The sequence below is a fragment of the Vanessa tameamea genome, chromosome 29 (assembly GCF_037043105.1).
Source record: "Vanessa tameamea isolate UH-Manoa-2023 chromosome 29, ilVanTame1 primary haplotype, whole genome shotgun sequence".
In the NCBI taxonomy this organism is placed as follows: domain Eukaryota; kingdom Metazoa; phylum Arthropoda; class Insecta; order Lepidoptera; family Nymphalidae; genus Vanessa; species Vanessa tameamea.
The window spans coordinates 2,713,486-2,734,231 of record NC_087337.1 but is presented as its reverse complement, the minus strand read 5'-3'; the positions used below and the strand labels follow the sequence as shown (position 1 = coordinate 2,734,231).

At 33.3% G+C, this 20,746-nt stretch overlaps 2 protein-coding genes across 2 annotated transcripts; one reads left to right on the top strand and one right to left on the bottom strand.

The window, feature by feature from the left end:
• Positions 1-3,392: 3,392 nt before the first annotated feature.
• LOC113395259 (V-type proton ATPase subunit e 2-like) lies at positions 3,393-6,179 on the bottom strand. Its single transcript, XM_026632826.2, has 4 exons — positions 5,976-6,179; positions 5,840-5,887; positions 5,424-5,511; positions 3,393-3,737 (listed from the first exon to the last, which is right to left on the bottom strand). The coding sequence occupies exons 1-4, from the start codon at positions 6,071-6,073 to the stop codon at positions 3,717-3,719; spliced, it is 255 nt and encodes an 84-aa protein (XP_026488611.1). The 5' UTR covers positions 6,074-6,179; the 3' UTR covers positions 3,393-3,716.
• Positions 6,180-9,777: 3,598 nt separating this feature from the next.
• LOC113395264 (uncharacterized) lies at positions 9,778-20,623 on the top strand. The gene is made up of 7 exons (XM_064219862.1): positions 9,778-9,954; positions 12,877-13,014; positions 13,586-18,655; positions 18,958-19,127; positions 19,482-19,696; positions 19,871-20,076; positions 20,215-20,623. Exons 1-7 carry the CDS (start codon positions 9,845-9,847, stop codon positions 20,270-20,272), a joined length of 5,967 nt encoding a protein of 1,988 aa, XP_064075932.1. The 5' UTR covers positions 9,778-9,844; the 3' UTR covers positions 20,273-20,623.
• The last annotated feature ends 123 nt before the right edge of the window (positions 20,624-20,746 follow it).

Below are 20,746 nucleotides of genomic sequence, written 5' to 3'. Positions count from 1 at the left end.
CAGGCTTATATTTATCGACAAATAAAAAATGACCATGTTCAATGACACAGTGACCTAGTTGTATTTCTGGCGTCCTTGACAATGCCTGAAGATATCCCTGGCGTAGTATATTTAACTCATCTAAACATACACCGTCCTTCTCTTTGGAGAGCTATTTATAAAGAACCATTAGCGCAAAGCTGTTAACCTACCTATTAAATTAAATCTGAATATCGTTATTTAATTTTACTTTAAGCATTTAAATGTAATTTAAATATTTTCTTTTTTGTTTCTAGAAAATGTTTAGTAAACGTAAAATCGAAGAACTAACTTATGACCCCAGACCATTTATTTAAATTATATAACAGTTAAACAGAAAAAAAACACTTTGTTATTCTTTGAACTAACAATTAATTCAACAACTTAATTTTGATCAACAATAAAGTAAATCTTAATATTATTTTAGACATCTATATAATAAAATATGCACAGACTTACGAAATGATAGATTTCTTTAATTACATAGAATTTTTATTCATAATATAAATTGTAGAATTGAATGACATGCTGACGATAAAAACGTCTAAAAAAACGAGCGCCATCTTTCGAATATAGAGTATAAATCCAGAAACTAGAAATTGATTGATTTCTTTTTTTTGGCTTTTATTTGTGCCAAGAGGGCACAGATGATTTCGTGTTATTCTATGTCACGTGCGATGGAAACTGAACGGTATTGTCGACATTGCAGGCATATAAATTATAAGTTACTCATATTTTCTTCAATGAATTATTCTAAATTATTTTACAAATTATTTTTTATTCGCTAATATCGTTTAGAAGATAGTAAATTTTTTTTAGGTATTATGTAAACAATAAAGATAATAATAATAATAATTAAATACAAATATATTTGTATTTTATTTTAATTTGTGATTAAGTTTAATTGTAATTTAAACAAATATATTTGTTTTTTAGTAAATTTTAATGGGACAACGTTATTTTATGGCCATGTACACTATAGCATAATAGTGCGTGTTCCTTGTCTGTGTATGGAGTTTAATTTTTTTCGATTTATTTTATTTTTAACGTGCTTGCATGTATTTTTTTTTCAGTCACGTGGCAGCATCACTTTCCGCCTTGGTCACCCGACCTAAGACATTTCACTTCGACACTTTTAACGAAAGTTAACATTAACAATTCCCTATAGGTAAGGATGCGCCACAATATATTAAATAAGATACTATATGTCCTATATCTGTAATTACACTGATCTACTTACCTTTTTAACCAAGTAGATACTGCATTTTGACAAATTTGCACAAAGCCGTACTTCTGATAAGATCGTTAAAACCATTATAATTTCTAGCATTTTTATTTGTTATTTTTTTTTTTAAATAAATGTTTTTGTAAAGCCATGTCCTTGACAGCGCCGCGGGTGGGAGAGCGCATTTGCGCGCAACCCCTGGATCCATTTTAGTGATTTTTAATATGTGATTATAAATCCAATATTACGGGTATGTACGATTGTACGTAACACGTGCGGAGCTCCATTCAAATGTATATTTAGCTTCGCCATTGGCATTGCCAGACTATTTGATTCGGTAATGTCAGAACATCGAATTTAAATATTTATGTGGTCAAGTTAAAAACTTTGAAAACAAAGCTTATTATTCTAATTTTATTATTATTATAATTTCATCTTTAATACAAGTAAAAAATAGATCAAAGACTGGCGTGTCATAATTATATTAATATAGTTTTATTTTCTCATTAATATATTTTCTTATACTAAGTACATACAGTCTTCACTTCACTGATATAGGGGCTGTACTTCCGTTTAGCCACTATGTACCTCAGATTGACCAGATTTTTTTTATAGTTAACTATTAAATAATACCTCAAATGTCAAATGTAAAAAAAAAAACGATTGGTGCTTTTGACTTTTATTGTTATAAATACTGATCTTAAGAAAATGCTTACCATTAAAGCTGTTGTACACAAATATTCAACGAAAATTATATGCAAGACGGACATCTTGATATGCCATTTCACTTACTCTTTACTAGATTTACCTAAGAGGGAGCAGTACAACCGATATGCCGACATAGATAAACAAACAAACATAACAGATGTAACAATAGCAGAAAAGATAAAAAATAAATTTATTTTAAATAATATTATATTTTTACAAAAATGCCGAATTTAATTCTTCAATAGTGTAGAATATATTCTCTCAGAGAACAAGTCGTCTGTGGACATACATTTTCTCAAGTAAGTTTTAAAGTAAATCTGTTATGTTAATCATATGCTGTTATAATTATTGTATAATCTACCTAATACCAGTATACTTGTGGCCTTTATTGAATAAAATAATTTCACTACAAAAGTCTCAGAGATAAACAGGGAAACATAAAAAAATCTTGGTAGGACTTTCTTTTAGCTCGTCTGGTTAGGTTCTCATCAGATATTCTACCAATGCCAAACAATGCCAAACAGCAGTACTCAGTATTGTTATGTTCCGGTTTGAACGGTGAGTGAGCCAGTGTAACTGCAGGCACAAGGGATATCTATCTTAGTTCTTAAGGTTGATGGCACATTGGCGATGTAAGGAATGGTTAATAATTCTTACAGCGCCATTGTCTATGGGCGGTGGTGACCACCTATCATCAGGTGGCCTATTTGCTCGTTCTACCTATACCTATATCCAAAAAACAAAAAAACTATCGTGCTACATCTGCGCGATCGTCTCAGCTTAATCACCTCCCCCTCCCGCTTTCTTTCCCCTTTCAGTCACTGCCATAATTATATTGAACAGCTTATCTAGTAGTTTACATATAAGTCAATGATGTCAAATAATAAAAATAGCGTTTCATTAATTTAAAATGATAGGATGGATTCAAATTTTAATGTCTTCAACTATAAAAACCAAAGGCTTTGACTTAAAGATAGCTTCGTTAGAGATTAAATTTTTTTTTAGATATGTATAATTAGTTCTTGTATACACTTGAAAGTAATCAAAGTCAATGATTATAAGGATTTAGACATAGACAAATTTGAATACTTTTATTAATAGTTATACTCCTAACAAGCAAATGTTTATGTTTTAAAATTAAACAGTTTTAAATTTCAGCTTTCTAGATTAGTAGTTTTAGCTGTATGTTGATAGTTTGTCAAATAATTAATAAGTATAAATTGGTTAAAATATTTACTTATATATTTGTATGTATCAGAGGGCAAAAAATAGTGCCTAGTGATTTAACTAGACACATATGTTGTCCCTTGTGGCAATAATACTGGCTCACTCCTCCCTTAATACAACAATGGAAGGCAAAAATTACTTTAGCTATTCAATAAATAAGGTAAAGGAATAAATACTTAGACTTCATTAATTTTTTAATACCAATAAAACACAATTCTGTTAACTAGATTTATTGGAACAAAGTTTATATTTATTTATAATTTAAATATTTTTTACAGAGATGTTAAACTTAAAAATTATATTTAATACATTCTTAATATTTGTTTGAAATGGAATGATCATTATATTTTTAATCTGCGCAATGCATTCCAGATGATAAGTCTAATTTAAAACTTGTCATATTGAAGTTATGCGTCCGTGATGGAGTTGAAGCTCCAATATTTATTTAAATTATTATAATCAGGATTAATAATCAAAGTTGTTTATTTGTAATCACGGCACACTTTTCCTTACATTCATCTTAGCTGAATGGTGTTGCTTATTGCTTGTATGATTTGCCCTGAAAAAAGAATAAGATTAAGAATTTAAAAAATATATTTTTCACTTTGGTTTTGCTAACTTTAAAACTGAAGTTGGTGTATTTTAATTTCGCTTTTAGGTTATTTCATCTAGCTACGCATGGTTTGAATAAGGGTCTACATATCACTTCAAATATATATTGACAGGCAAATTTACAAAGAAAAATTCCTATCTTTGCCAGGACCGTGGATGACGTATGCAAAACATCTCTTCAGAGTTTTATCAGAATCAGATTAAAGGCTTAGGAAATGCATAGTTTAATAACGCATTTTTTATTAACACTGGCAACACCCGTTGGTTCGGTTCAAAGAGGAATTCAGTTTACGACGAAAATATATAATTTAAGTAGTAAAACACAAGTTAAATAGTAAGGTCTAAAAAAAAGTTGTTTAGACGACACTCAAAAAGCCATTTATAACTTTAAAAAAGACAGTTATTCTGGAATCACAATTCAATTTTATTTATTTCTATAGAAGAATAAGTTAATAAATTAAAAAGTTAAATAAATTAAGATGTTTTAGTTTAGCTTTAAATTCAATGAATGATACCGAAAGATTCTTAATTTCAAATATTTCCACTGTTATATAGAAAAACAAAAAGACTGTTCAGCCTATAGTTGATCTGTCACAAGAATAAAATTGAAATCAGTGATTGAAATTATGTGTTTTCTTAAGTTAATATGGTTTTTGCATAACCAAAACATTTGTTAGTTTAAATCTTAAATTGTTTGTCCATATTCAAACCTGATAAAATTTTATAGCTTTTTTGTTTAGTCTATATCACTATTCTGAGTAATATTTGATGTAATGTTTAGTATTTTTTTTCAAAAGTAAACTACTTTATAATAATATATATTTGTTGACAAATTATCTCCATTTTCTAAAACATGTGTTAATAACAGAATAACTAGTTTTTTTATATGAATGCTTATTGGTTGACTATTCACCATCAACCGAAGTCCACTCAAATTATAGCCAAAATACTTCATTTTAATTTGAAGAGCATCTATGACACTCCAGCCTAGATTAGTATTTATATACTAGTAGAATACTAAATAAGTATTTAGTATTCTGCTTGTGTATTTAACTAACTATAACAATTATAGTGATTTTTTGTTCATCATGTTAGGTTACTAGATTTTGTATAAGTAAATAAAATTAAAGTATAAAAATACACCAAGACAAGCAGTTTAATTTTAATTAATTTTATTTTATCCAATTATTGTACTTAAAAAAATTATGACTGTTTTATTTATTTTATTTTAATAATAATGTTTACATACAGATCATTTCCAAGTTGATTTAACTGTACCCCTAGCTATTATTATAAATGCAAAAGTATGTGTAGCCTATTCCAATTAAGTTAAGTTTCATCGACGTTCAAAACACCATATTTTTGCAAATCCATAGTGAATATCATAGATTAATCAAGCTCTCAACCAATGATATCGCATCAATTTGCTGTCAAATGTTGTTTATTTGGCTTTTTTTCATCTTATGGTTGGAAAAGAGTATGTTTCTTTGTTATGTATGTTGTTATATATGTTATGTTCATGTAATTTTGTATACACGTTGACAGGGGTACAGAAAGGACATAGGGTACCTAACACCTACCTCACAAGTGAGCTAAGTAAAGGGAAAGCAGTACAACATAATACGATACGTACCCAAGTCTGTGAAATCCAGATAAGAGTCTCGTTGTCCAATCTGGGTCCAATGAGAGGGTTCATTTGCGCCATGTATGCGCACAGCCAGCTGGAAATTACATAAAAAATTTGATTAAATATCACATATATTATTATTATTACAGTAATATGTTTTAGCTCAGGATTCATATGGGGATAATATACAAGGAAACTTTTTTAATTTTTTTTTATTGAAAAGTGATGGGAACGTCAGCCTACAATTGACCTTGGAAATCCTTATAATCCTTATCGAATATAGGTTCATTAATAATTGTATGTTTATAAGTTATTAGACATAAGGCATTGAATTATGAGTAATCTTTGACATATAATGTAGAAACTACAGGATAAAAATATAAAATATATCTTATGTACATTTTATAAAGAGAAATACTTACAATAACCAACACGTAGCTGCTGTTAGCATCAATACCACTTGAATTATCCTGTAATATTAGAATATAGGGTTTAAAATACAACAATATCATAATATATCTCTAATAGGAGTTGACAAAAAGCACTTGTAAAACTTACCCTCTGTTGGGACCTTTAGGGGCGAAAAACGGGCAGACGATACCCACTACACCCCAGAAAACGGTGAAAACCGTGATGGGAACGAATGAGGCACCCATTTTAGGACAAAAATATAATTATTTTTATAAAATCTTTACTCAAACAAATATCAGCTGCCCTAAAATGGAGACTAAAAAATTAAGTTGGTAGAACTGAATGTCGTAAGTCATATGACAATGTTCGGATACTTGTAACTTACGAAATAAAAAACTTATAATATATTTTCACAATTTATTTTCGAAGAAGACGAGACCTTAGCCCGACAGTGAAAAAATTTATAGGCTACACCTTCACTGATATTACAATTTTAAAATTATTTTATATCAGTGTCACAGAAAAACAGATACAACTTTTCACATCATCATCATCATCACAATAATTTACTAAAATTCTTTCAATAATTTGTATATTTTTTAAATGCCCCCCTATTTTATTTGAAAATAAACTGAAATGAATACAAATTATTTTTATTATTCTATTAATATTATAAGTGATTTAGGACCTAAAAAATAACGTTGTTTTGCCATTGACGTATAATTGAGTTATTTTAAGACAGTAATCAATAATATTTCATTAAATTCAAAAATATTTTTTACTTTTACTATCGTCTAAATGCGTCCGGTGTACATTAGTAGTAAAATGAAACCTAAAATTAATAAAAAGAAATTATCAGAAAGAAAATCGAAGTTCTGTGGTCCACCAGGTATCCTCAAATCTGATATTGAGAAAATTAATAAAATTTTACGTAATAGAGTAAGTATGTTTATTTTCATTTTTTTAGGTGTTTATACGTAATTATATTTATTTCCTTTATGCCGTAATTTAAGTAAAGTAAATTTAATAATATAAAATAAACTTTATCTGATTAATCACGAAAACTCAGAACCCCTACAAACTTGAAATTTAGCAGGTAGGTTCTTTATATGGTGTAGATATCCGCTAAACACATTTACCGGGCATCCCATTACGGCCGAATTTTATTTATTGACTGCCCCGTTGGTCTATTTGGTCATAAGGCTGCATAATCTATATCTCTGTGCTAAAATTCTGGTTAAATAAAAACGCAATAGTAACTGAGAATTAAGGAAGTTCAAAGTGTTAACACTTCCATCGATCGGAATGCACGTAAAGTGTTACTTTCATATGATTCGTAATTGGCGAAATACGTCTCACACACGAGATGTGAATGCCATTAGTAAAAAAAATAAATCACGTAAAGCCAGTGATCGTACGACTGGATTCTCGATCTTTGCGGTCTAACTCATTGTAAGAATGAGTAGTAGAGTACTGCAAGTTTTGTTTGTGCACACATGTGTTCACTTTAATTTATGTCCTAAGCAGTTGGATAGTCACATGGCAGCTCCGATTGAAGTCGTTAAAGACTGCTAAAAATGGAAAAATGAAAATAATTAATTGCCTTTCTAATATAAAAGTAAAATGATAATTTCCTCGAACAAGACGTCCTTTTAAGTTTTAAATGTACTTATGTTGTGATGTTTTTATATACGTTTTTTTTTTTTTTTTATAGAAATTAGAGCTTGCAAGAGGCGGAGGGTCGTGGAGAGTAATGCCTAAAGATTCGTGTGAAGTTTACAGAGAACGACGTCAGCGGCAGCTCGGGCGCAATCGAGAATCGAGCGAGAGAGATAGTGATACAAATTATAAAAAAACTGAGAAAAAGATATCTAAAAGGCCATCGAGAAAAGGAAGATCAAATTACAAACCTGGGAAAGGAGGGTTGGTCGAACTTATTATATGTATTTTTATTAATATAAAGTATGTCGAAACGCTATTTGTTCAGCTTATCTTTTTTTTTAAACTCATCAGTTATTTTAATGTTGGACGAACTTTAAGAAGATTATTTGCAAAAAATCTTATTTAATGAGAGCTATCATGGCTATTAAATTCATAACGGGTAAAAGAGAGGGGGTGGAGCCAATTTGACATGATATGCGAGTTTATTTTGTAGGTCTCTTTAAGCTTTTGGAGCATATTTTATCACGCTGCACCAAATTCTAATGCTGGTGAAAATACACGTGCCAGAATTTTAGTGTAATATAAATAACATACATAACATAAACAGCCTGTAAATTTCCCACTGCTGGGCTAAGGCCTCCTCTCCCTTTGAGGAGAAGGTATGGAGCATATTCCACCACGCTGCTCCAATGCGTGTTGGTGGAATACACATGTGGCAGAATTTCGTTGAAATTAGACACATGCAGGTTTCCTCACGATGTTTTCCTTCACCGCCGAGCACGAGATGAATTATAAACACAAATTAAGCACATGAAAATTCAGTGGTGCCTGCCTGGATTTGAACCCGAAATCATCGGTTAAGATGCACGCGTTCTAACCACTGGGCCATCTCGGCTCGTAATATAAATGTTTTAAATTAAATACATTAAAACTTGGTGCAATATTCTGTTAGGGTTCACGTATTTCTAGCGACTGGGTCGTCTCGTCTCGTCTCGACGACTATAATGAAGTATATTATATTTAGGCTTAAACGGAGGCAACGTTCAACGTGTTCCTGTTGCAGTTCTCAGACACATGGTTCGTCCTCAACAGCAACAGACACATCTTAGCCTCGTAATTATACAAAAACTTGTGGCTGAAGCTGAATTAGTGGATGAAGATATTTTCCTTTCTTTTTTATGGAATTTTGTGAAATTATAAAAATTAAAATGGTTTTCGTTTTGTCATTGAATACTTTACGGAGTTATTTTTAATTTAGATAAGAATTAAATTATTGTAGGTCATATTAATATAGGTCGCATTCAATTAATTCAAAAACAAATTTTATAGAATATTTAAATCTGTCTGTATGTCTTTTTATATTGTACATAATATATATTGTACATATTTACTTGGTGGTAGGGCTTGGTGCAAGTCCGTCTGGGTCGGTACCACCCACTCATCAGATATTTTACCACCAAAGAACAGTACACAGTATTGTTGTGTTCCGGTTTGAAGAGTGATTGAGCCAGTGTAACTACAGGCATAAGAAACATACTTTAATTCCCAAAGTTGGTGACGAATTGACGATGTAAGGTATGCTTAATATTTCTAACAACGCCATTGTCTATGAGCGCTGGTGAGCACTTACCATCAGGTGGTCCATTTGATTGTCCACCTACCGATATATTAAAAAAACAATTTTATAATTATTAAAAAAATAATTAAATAATCAATTACATCTGAACAAATACATTAAAAACTACTTAACAAGATCTCTTATCTTAAATATATTTACATCTGGGATAGGTTTTCTGTATAACTTTCTGTTATTGGCAAAGTAATTTATGGGTTAAATTAATTTCGTCACTGTTATTTTACCGGGTAGGCATATGGCTCCACTCCACCTGATGGTAAGTGGTAGAGGAGTCCAAATGCGAAGGCGGCCAGTACAGTCAGGCAATCATGGCGGCCTCAAGATATTTCTTCACGCCACGTTTGAAGGAACGCAGTAATATAGAAGAAAACAATAAATGTATTATAACAATTTCATATTTATTTGTATATAAATTCTAGGCATTTGTGTATTATCAAAGACTGGCACTGAAATGTCATGCAATATTGCACCGTCTACAGAGAGTTCCGGTGTTTTGATTTTACTAAACGAATGTGATCGGTGTACACCGAGCTTTACCTATTCTTCTTCAATAATATGTTCATGGGTTAATAAAAATGCTGGTTGTTAACGCTTTGATGGTAGCGTAAGAATCAGACACATGCCATAAAAATGACAGTATCCAACACAAAATTACCGTGGTAAATTAGACTTTGAATAAAAATTTTAGAAATGTAGGTAGAAATTAACTGTGATTCTAATGTCTGGGCCGTTAAATTTTGAGGGAAATGCTTCTATTGATTGGATAGGTATCTTTTCTGTGTATATAATTCTTCTAACGGTCACGGCAATTGGAGTAATCTTTATTTTGTAAGTTCTCGATAAGATTTATTTATATAAACAATATAGTCGAATATATATATCCTTTTTCAAGTTTATCTATTTATTTATAAATTAAGTAAAGACCCACGGTATTTTTGGGCTTTTCTAATTATGTTTCATAACATAATTACTAAATAAAAAACAGGATAAAGTTTATCTGGTAGCATATGATTTGTAAAACGTAGAGATAATATTTTCTTTCATTTTATATTTATTTTATGATAAGTTATCAGAAGAATTTACATAGCTTCTTTTAACCTGGACAGTTGCGATATTTGATAATTATCATCATATTAATAAGCAAAAAGTAGTTAATTTTATAAGTAACTATTAATAGTGTTTTCGTATATTTTTTTATTTTCTTTGATCTAATTTACATGTCAATATCGAACAATGAAATCGATATTAATCATATTTTAACATCATTTAGTATTATTCTAAATTAATTATTAAATTAATGATTGTAATCTCTTTTTTGAGACTATTTATACAAAACAATATTTTTATTTATATTATTCAAGGACATACTTCACAACAGATTATCATTCATTTTAACTATATTTTATCTGTAATGTCAGTTTGAAAGTCAATGCCACTTTTGAACAGTAACCGTTTGTGTTTTGATTTGAAAAATAGCCTTCATTTCGTATTTGTATTATTTACACTTACTAAATTGAATACTTATAATGATATCAATAATATTGTGAGGTAAAAAATATTATTTATCCAAAATGGATGATACCGGAGCATCACTAAAGACTGCGGATGGCGCAGCGGCTACGTAAGTCTGAAATAACTGTTACAAAGAAGTTTTGTTAGGAATTCAGTAATAACTTCTTATTATTCATTTTGTATTAACTAATATAATTTGAGTACTGACTATAATCGCAAAGAAATTAAAATAGCAAATACTATTCTATCATAATATATTTTATTTATTGTTTCGTAAAAGAAATTATGAAACAATAAAAAAATAAAAAGATTGACCAATGGTAAATAATTTATTTTAGCTCGTTATAGAATTCCTAATTAATCTTTAATGTAAAATATCAAAGAAACTTCCGAGTACAAATTGATATAGAATACTAAGATAAAATTCAATTGCGCAGAATTCTCTATTGAATCTAGCATATTGGTTAAAATGTATCTTCATTTATAATAACAATAATAATCTATTATTTCAACCACAACACACAGACAATCATTACACATATTGGCAGACACTCAGGGACGGACCATGTATTTTTATCATTTAAAATTGGTAGTATAGACCTTATTGACCTTACAAAATTTCTTGTATTACTTTAAGTGTCTATGCAGCATTGGAGACCTCAAATGAATGTAAGGGCAAGTAGATAGAGGTCTGCAGAAAATGGGTAACGAATTAGGCTGTTGATTGAGTCGATATGGCTCACTTTGTTTATTTTAGTTATTTCAACAGCATAATATCCTATAGGATTCAGGTCTGCGGAAATACAGTCCATATCAATATGATCTTTGTGTTGCAATGTGTAACCCAGGTTCAAAGTTTCAGTAAGAAATTATCAAAATTAATCGATTGCAAAATTAAATATTTCTGTTAAGTACATTCTTGTTAAAGGATATTATAAAACTTATGACTTATTAGATGATAACTCAACTAGGAAATGAAATACTCGTTCGTCTCCAGGCCGTTAACAGAAATATACAAAATAATTGTATTGTTAATATTTGATATTTCTTTGAATAAATACAGAGTCTCTTTCGGTTATTCTCAGATCTACAATGTTTCTGAGGTGTTTCTGTACCAGTGGTAGATTTTTTTAACTATCAGTAGGGAAGTATAATAATGAAATATTGAATACAGATTTTTGATTCTTACCTTTGACTTGTGATTTTATGCAAATGTGTAAACATTCTAGATGTGTTAACTTGTAGTATACAAGTTTTTCAATAGATTAATTGGTAGGAGGAGTAGTAGTTGATGAGCTTTTTAAATAATAATAGGAAATAGGATTAGAATGTTACAAAATATACAAATTTTGCTCTAATTTTAAATAATTATTTTGGTATAAATAGCAACTCTGGACAAACTGGTATTAAAAAATATCTAGTACGTAAATAGAGTTAACCCATTGAATTAGAAATTATTGATATTTATAGCAGTAAAAATGTCTATTGGCAGAGATGATCACTATCTATCAGATAGGCAATTTGTCAGTCTGCCTACCTATAACATTCAACAACAAAAAACATTCCCCGTGAGACGAACAAAAACAGTATTCAAATAAATATCATATTTGCTAAAGTTTTTTCCACCACACTGCTCCAATGCTGATTGTTGGTTACACATGTGGCAAAAGACAAATGCAGTTTATTTCATGATGTTTACACACAAATTAAGAGCATGAACATTGAGGGGTGCTGGCCTTGGTTTGAATCATTAATCATTGGGTAGGATTGAGCTGTATCAGATCAGCTCAGTGTAATTTTTGATTTCGTTGGTAACTTTGCAATTACGATGTGGTTATAATAATATTTTTATATTTATATTAAGTATATTTAATTGACCATGGACGAAATGTGTAACAAATTACCTTGTAGAGAAGATCAGCTTAATAATCTGCTAGATATTTTCGGTGAAAGTGACGAACCTTTACCGGCAAGTTTGTTTGTTAGCGGGAGTATGGCTACAAGCAAAAGTTTGTGTTTAACAAGAGTTTTACAATATTTGAACTACAAACATGTTTTTATAGACTGTATTGAGTATTATTCAGCGAAAATTTTGTACGAATCTATTCCCCCTGGACTGTGACGATTATATGGACGTAAAATGCGATTCTTTGTGAGAATTAGTGAACAATCTTAACACATTAGGCAACCAGGTCAGCTCAGTGTAGCCATCTTGTTGATAAACATTTCGCTTTACAGTAGAAAACGCAGATCATCAATACTCAAAAGCCAGCGACCCCCACGGACGCCATTTTCAGAGTTGGAATTCAACGTAGCCACGCCCACGGACACCGCGAAGAGTCGACGTGTCAGTTTCTCACGGCGTACCGGCGTTGCGTAAGATGACTTTATTATTTTATTGCATTGAATGTATCTGTAGGTCGCAGGTTTGGATGACCACCCGTCGTAGTTTGCACAGTCTTCTAGCCTCAAAACATGACGTAAAAAGAGGTGCGTGTACTTATAATGTACGCGCATTAGAAGCACTTTCTTTCTGTTTATTCATTTGCAGCGAATACTTTCGAACCAATCACTAATTTCTATATGATGTAACTATTTATTACGCATACATACAACTTCAACGCATAATGCTGTAAGGATCATAAGTAGTCAGAAGTAAGATTAGGCAAATTCACATTGTTCTTTCGTTACGAATTTTAAACTTAACTTTTTTGAGTAAACAACTGTACATACGTATAAGTATATAAAGCAGTTTCGCAATTCTCATTTTTTGATGTCATTTCCGTTCCGACGTAAAAATTTTACTTTTAATACACCTAAGGAAGTATAATTCCAAAAATTTTTAATATTTAAACCTTAGTTTTTAATTGACTGTACAAGGAATTATTTTGAATTTTTTTTATATATAAGGTCAAAAAATAATTGGAGTATATCTTATTGATTTCAGTGAATTTGTTACGAATGAAGCAACAACGACTTGGAAGAACTTTTATGAAGAACATAATAAATCATTGGAATCATCAGGCAACGAATCAGCAGCAAACTCAGGCCGTCAGGTCATAGGGCACATCGGGAAGAGAATATTCGATCAGCAGTTTGAGGAAGTCGAGGTCGTAGATATCGGTGGTACTCTACAAACAAATACAGTACTTCAGGAGTTTCAAACATCACTAAATAATGTTAATTTAACACAGCAGCTAGCTGCACTCGAATGTACTGGCGATGATAGGAAGCTAACAGCTCCTGTTCAAAATTTCGATTTAAGTTCGTTTACTGATCACCATAGCAAAGTGTTTGGAGATGATTTGAGTATTCCAGTGATGAATGAAATGTCGAATCAGATTAATATAAATTTCTCGAATCTACAACCGTTAGATAACAGTAAGTGTGATGATTTAGATGAAATGCAACGCGATTTAGAAAGATCGAATCCATCAAATGTTGTCTGCCAGGGTCCTTCTAGAAGTAGAAGGGATCTATCGGAGTATATCGAAATTGATCTAAATATGACTAATGTTGGTGTTAGAAGTGATGAATGTGATATGTCCATCACTGATACAATCCAAAGTCCAAAAGTTCAGGAGGTTATGAAAAGTAATACGTCGAATGTTAATGACGATTGGGCGGTGGACAAAGAAAATATAGTCATGAACCCCTATACAACGCCTAAAGAATCACTAAACTTCGCCGTTAATGAAGTCACTGATGAAGTTCTCGTATTTGATGGAAAGAAACTAACAGTCCAGTCGGAAAAGAAGAAGGTCCTAGATCTAGATAGTCAAAATGCTTCAAATAATACACAAACTCCTAATAATGTCACTCCGAAGAGAAAAACAATAGTCTTGAATATGAATGATGATTTACCTAATTTCAATCAAGATGGTTCACTCGTGACAAGTCAAAGTTATAATATCCCTAAAGATAATGCACAAGAAAAGAAAACAGTCATATACAATGACTACGATTTGTCGATAACGCAATCGGTTGATAACAAAATTGAGGTGCCGAAACGAAAAACGATCGTATTTGAAGACGATATGGGAAACATATCGATCACTCAAGCTGTTCCCGCTAAAGTTATAATTCATAAAGAGGAAAAGAAAAAGACGATACTGTATGAAAATGATTTGACGAATTTATCAATAACACAAGCTGTTCCCACGAACATAATTCATGGTAACAAAAGTATGGCAGATAAAAGAAAAAGTACCGTTTATGATGACGGTGATATATCTTTTACACGTGCGCTACCTTCGAATTTAATTTTGAATGATAAAACTAAACCATCTCAAGATAAAACAGTATATTTCCAAGATGATTTAGACATGTCAGTCACGCAAGCGATACCACAGAACATTATATCTTCAGAAGTAGAAAATATCGAATTCACTAAGAATGATTTAACTAATCTTTCGATAACTCAGGCTATACCATGTAATATAATAATCAATGAAACAAAGAAAAATGATCCGGGCAAAACAATATTTTACGATAATAATCTAGATGCAGATATTGAAACAACGCAAGTCGTCTCTGATGACGTTGTTTTCTCCAAAAAGAGTAACAGTGATAAAAGGAAAACGATTGTCTACGAAGAGGATGCTGGAAATGTATCTATCACGCAAGCTATTCCCTCTAATATTATATTCAGTAGTAAAAATAACGTTTCGGATGTAAATGCATCGAAAATAGATAGTAAAGCAAAAGATACTCTCAAAAACACATCAGCTTTCGATACTGAAACAATATCTGAAGCTATAAAGGAACTAAATACTGAGAAAAGTTCTCCAAAACGTAACGTAACACTTTATGGAGATCAAGCTGAAGTGTCATTCACAAAAGTTATGCCTACTAATATTTTACAATCGAATCTTAATGAGCAATATGACATGGAAACGACTTCATGTGATAATGATATTTCTATGACACGTGCACTGCCTTCTAACATATTGTTGTCAGCTGAAGAACAGGTTAAAACTGAAGAAGAACCATTAAACAAAGAGGCTGATGTTACTATACCTAAGACAGATCTAAATAAAACAGAGAGTAAAGATATTTCAATGAATGCATTAGGTAATATATCGAGAATGTTACAAGAATCTAAATTTCATAGCAACGATTTAAGCAATTTGTCATTGACGAAGCCGATACCGACCGATATATTAAATATTCATAATGATTTTCCGCACACGTCCGAAATAGATGCTGATAAAAGAATATTCAAAGATAACAATGCATCGGTCAATCAAGATATTATGATATATCAGAACGCGGAACAGAATGCGACAATAATAAACGAAACCAATCATAGTAATTATCCAGTAGAAGATTTAAAACAAATGGTTTATGGTTCTATCAGACCTAATCATACATTAAATCAGAGTACAGTCGAAGAGCAGTCCAGTGATAGATCTAATAGTTACAGCATTAGAAAATTTGTCCATAATGAGGAGGGACTTATTGAAAGAGAAAGCTTGAAGGAAATAGAAATACTGCCAATTTGCTCACAGGAATCCAAAGTTATTCTTGCTGAACAAAATTCTAAGCCCAAAAAGTCTATTCTTAGTGAGCTCTTAGACATGTCGTGTGCTTCGTTAAACGAAGCAAATATAAGTGAAATGAAAGCGTTAACTGAAAATGAACGGAGTCCACCAGCGGTTGAGAAAGAATCAAGTGAGAGTCTCTTTTTGATAATAAGAGACAGCGGAAATTATATTAATGTAGAACATATTGGGGAAACTGTGAATAGTAAAAATGACAGTGATATGAGCAGTGACTTCCAAAAAATATCCTCACAGCTACAAGCGCACGGTACCGAAGAATCTGAACAGGATTCGTATTTAAAACAAAAGGTCGAAGAACTTAAAATAATTAATGAAGTCAATACAAAATCGTTAAACAGACATTATGAAAAAGTACTGAGCTCAGATCTCCGAAAAAGTATTGAAGACTTAGATAAATCTAACGTCACGAGAGGCAATAAATCGTTTAAGAATGCGGATGACACGGCTGAGTTGTTAGAAATGCTTTCAGATTTTACAGACGGACAATCTGATGACCAAGGAAAGAATAAAACATTAGGCTCAATAGACGTAAAAGGCTCCGAAACTCTAGTAAACAAAAGTAAGTTAGCGCGTTTAAGTTTCGTTCCAAAGAGGCAGTCTATCGCGTTTAGTCGAGAGGACTTGCTAAATAATATTTCAATGGCTCAAGCCGCATTACAACAGTCTCGATTCGAAATGGACGAAAGCGGAAGTACAGAAGACACACACGACTCACCCGAAGAAGAAGACTCCCAAAGCAATAAATCCCCAAAGAAATCAGTACGAATGAGTACAGAAGTAGTTAAAACATTACAATTCGAAGAAGACGATTCAATTGACGATAACAATTCGAATGCAGTTGTAGAAATATCACCATTAAAGAAAACAGCTTTCGGTGAAAGCACTTATATGAAGGAAGACAAAGCGAGAGTTATACCGACTTATTTGAAAGATGTCTCAGATGGTATTAAAGCTCTGATGCACGATTTGGTAAAGCCAATGGCAGACGTTCTACCTTACGAGACAACTGAACTACACAAGGCCAAGAAATCACCTTCAACATGCAGTACCCAGATACAAGCAAGCCTAGTGACATCGAGTCAGATAGATATCGATGTGGAATTACGATCGACTGCGGAGTCCCTTGATAATATAAAGTCGAATCAATCCACCGTGACAGAAATAGCCATGGGTAAAGAATCCGTGTCACAAACATTAAAAAAAATTTTTAATCCGCCTCTAACAAATATACCCTTGGAAATAAATCGTTTGCCAAAAATAGAAACGAAAATGAATACTTTAATAACCCATCATTCGAACACTGGGCCCGTTATTCTATTCGATCATCACAATCCACTAAACAATATACTATTGACTCAAACGGAATGTACGAAAGTTCACAAATATAACCCATTATCTAAAAGTATTTGCAGTGAAGATGATTCTGTTGATGAAATAAATAAAAATAAGAAATCAGATGTCGCGATGCAGAACACAGAATGCAGTGTTTCGATGCACTATAACGTGGAAAGTCGTTTGAGTCGTAACCAATCAGTATTACAACCTGACGAAAGAACAAGCGAACTAATCAGTAAGGGGTCAAATGTTAGTAAACCTCTGTCTGTCAATCGATCGACCGAAGGCCTAGGATTGGATATGAAACATACAGAAGTCAACACAGTTATCGCTATGAAAGTTAATCAGGAACTTCTACAATCGAGTTCCTCATTAACATTGGTGGATGATGCACTGGCTCAATCAGCGTTTGACTTGAAAGTCGATTTGATTTCTTCTGATGATGATCAAAGATCCTCACTAAAAGTTATTTACAACATGGATACCGATGAAGATCAATTACAAAATATCGATCCAGACAGCGAAGATTTCGAAAAGGAAGATGTTAATGAAAATTCAACCACAAGAAAGCGTAGCTATAGTCCTACGAAACAAGACAAAAATAGAGCGAGTCGACCGAACGTGGAAATCACTCCGAAACCAGTTAGCAAAATGCAAAAAATATCGAATAGTCCGCATTTAAAAAGCAAGGATCGAGAACAATTTAATATTGAAAAAAGTCCCGATAAGACGAAATCCCCAAAGAAAAGGAACAGCTCCAGGCCAGAAGAAGTAATAACTGTTCAACAATTACTATCAGAATGTTACAGGATCACGAAAATGGATCAGAAAAATAAACACGCAAATTTAATAGAGAGTCCATCGGTTACCTTAGATACGGAAACGATATCGCCAACCACTGAGAGCGCGACGAGCGTAGATACTGTGAACGTTAGTGTGAAAGAGAGGCAAGATACGAACAGTGTTGATACCCAAGCGGTTACAGTGGTGGGCAGCGATGTGTCGCGAGTGAACTGGCAGCCCGAAGTCGTTGACGAGTTGAGTTCAAAGAACTTACTAGTTGAATGTAGTTCGAGTGCCAATGTTGTCGCTAAAATCAACACTCTGCCGTTCATGGGGTGAGTTACATGTTTTCTTTTTCATTATAAAAGAGTTAATTAGTTCAAAGAATCGTTATGTATGGATGTGAATATTTTGTATATGCTATTCGTAACCGCATCAGCGGGCGTGGTCAGAGTATAAGATAATATCAAAACGACGTATGTACATTGAAGGAAAATGAAATAATTATTACATTTGACGTTGTCGTTCTGACCGAATTGACAGATTATTTTGTATGAAAGCGATATCCTAATCCATTCATTTTGCGAACTAGTAAAGTACGATATAGCTTTTATCTAATATTGTATCTTTGGTTCAGAAGCCGAGAGTGCGAATGGGAGTCTTCAGGTGGTGACATGTGGATGTTCCGACTCTTGCGTTCCCGTATTCGGTTGACTATCCGTCTCGCTCACTCGCATCACAACGCGTCTCGGTCGCGGGTCCGCGCAGATACGCATCTAGTCGCATTGATGGTGGACCCTGTACAAGGTTGGTGTCAAATAGTAAATGTTTTAAACGTACTGGTACGTAACAAGTACGAATACGTTTCACAAACAGTTTTAAGTATTTATATTTGGAGCTTAGCAAAGTTTAGTCTAAAAACTCGTGGCAATGCACGTAAAGCCGCACCGGATCTCTATTGTCCACTAAAATATCTCCCGTGACTATTCTCTCAGATTGAGCTTCGCGGTCGAAATTCTTTCTGTAGGATATCATTTTAACATCTGTTTTGTGCTAGATTTGTCCCTACCGAACCGCCTTAGGCCCCGTTTTCTGAAACTGAACTGATGTAATAACTACTATCGGTATTTAATACAATTCGTATTACGCGTCGTACTTCAGAAGAGAGCGACCCGCTGGCGGCGCTGTGCGTGCGGCTGGCGGCCGAGGCCATGCGCTACGAGTGCTCGCGCGCCACCAGCGCCGCCGACGTGCCCGCGCTGCTGCGCCGCTGCGCCGCACTCGCGCGCCTGGCGCTGCGCTGGGGCCGCGCCATGCGCGACGCGCGCGCCCGGCTCGCCTACTCCGTCACGCCCGACGGCGAGCTCACGCTCAAGGTGAGTCCGCGGTGCTGTGTGACGTCACAAGCCGCCCCACGCCCGCCTCGCCTACTCCGTCACGCCCGACAGCGACAGAAGATTAATTAATTGAATGTTACTTTCAATTGACGAATTTAGGTCCCCCTCGAGAAGAAAAAATTAATGATCTTTATCGTTGTGACCATCCCGCAGGTGGCGAACGTGCCGCTCCGCGCAGTGTGGGAGGTGCGGCTGGCGGTTGAGCTGGTGGCGGAGGAGCGCGGCGCGGCGTGGCCCCGCGCGGGACACGTGCGCGCCGCCTCCGTGCTGGCCGGCTCGCAGGCCCCCTCCCCCCCGCGCCTGGCGCGCCTGGCCGACAAGCTGCCGCGTGACTGGGGACACGCGCCGGCCGTGCTCTGGTCTGTATCTTTTATTTCCACTCAGATAAACATATCTCTTTTTCGCGAAAATCATCTTCCATCTCGTTCGCTCGTGCTTTGTAACCTAATATCAGTTCAGAGGAATGTTTATAATATTAATATCCGTTTATATTGCAGGAAGGTGTTCAAGTATTTGAAAAATAAGACGAGAGAAAACGATTTACTTGGGTTATAATTATAAAGGACGTCCAAAATTAGCATTTAATTATCTTAAGTTGTTAAAGACTGTAGTTCCAATCCACAAAGCCTTAAGTGACCTGACAGGAAATTAAAAAATAAATTCAAGAGGCAAATATTTAAAAAGGTTTGATATAATTGTAACTTGTGCAAAACTATACATATTGTCTATTTCAAATGCTGTTAAGATAGGGTCGTGCCAATCGAAAAAAGAGTATAATTTTTTATTTAAATATTTATAAATGCAATAATTAAACCTTGAAATAAAATAAAACTTATTTAAAACCTCTTTAAACTGTAAGCAAAGAAGAACTGAAGAACGATAAACGTCTAATCTTTCTACTCTACTTATAGCATACATCTCATTCTTCAAACGGTATAAAAAAAAAAAAAACTAAGATCGTAGCTGTCGGTAATTACTCATAATGACGTCACACTGATCGATTCCACAAGGTCTCCCAGCTATTTGAAA

What these genes read in the sequence shown, in the direction of transcription:
- LOC113395264 (XM_064219862.1), top strand. Translation starts at nt 9,845, where the DNA reads ATGTCTGGGCCGTTAAATTTTGAGGGAAATGCTTCTATTGATTGGATA. An exon ending in ATTGGAGTAATCTTTATTTT is followed by an intron (nt 9,955 to 12,876) that starts GTAAGTTCTCGA and finishes TTCGCTTTACAG; the next exon opens with TAGAAAACGCAGATCATCAA. An exon ending in CACGCGCCGGCCGTGCTCTG is followed by an intron (nt 20,077 to 20,214) that starts GTCTGTATCTTT and finishes TTTATATTGCAG; the next exon opens with GAAGGTGTTCAAGTATTTGA.
- LOC113395259 (XM_026632826.2), bottom strand. Translation starts at nt 6,073, where the DNA reads ATGGGTGCCTCATTCGTTCCCATCACGGTTTTCACCGTTTTCTGGGGT. An exon ending in CCTAAAGGTCCCAACAGAGG is followed by an intron (nt 5,888 to 5,975) that starts GTAAGTTTTACA and finishes CTAATATTACAG; the next exon opens with GATAATTCAAGTGGTATTGA. An exon ending in GCAGCTACGTGTTGGTTATT is followed by an intron (nt 5,512 to 5,839) that starts GTAAGTATTTCT and finishes TGTAATTTCCAG; the next exon opens with CTGGCTGTGCGCATACATGG.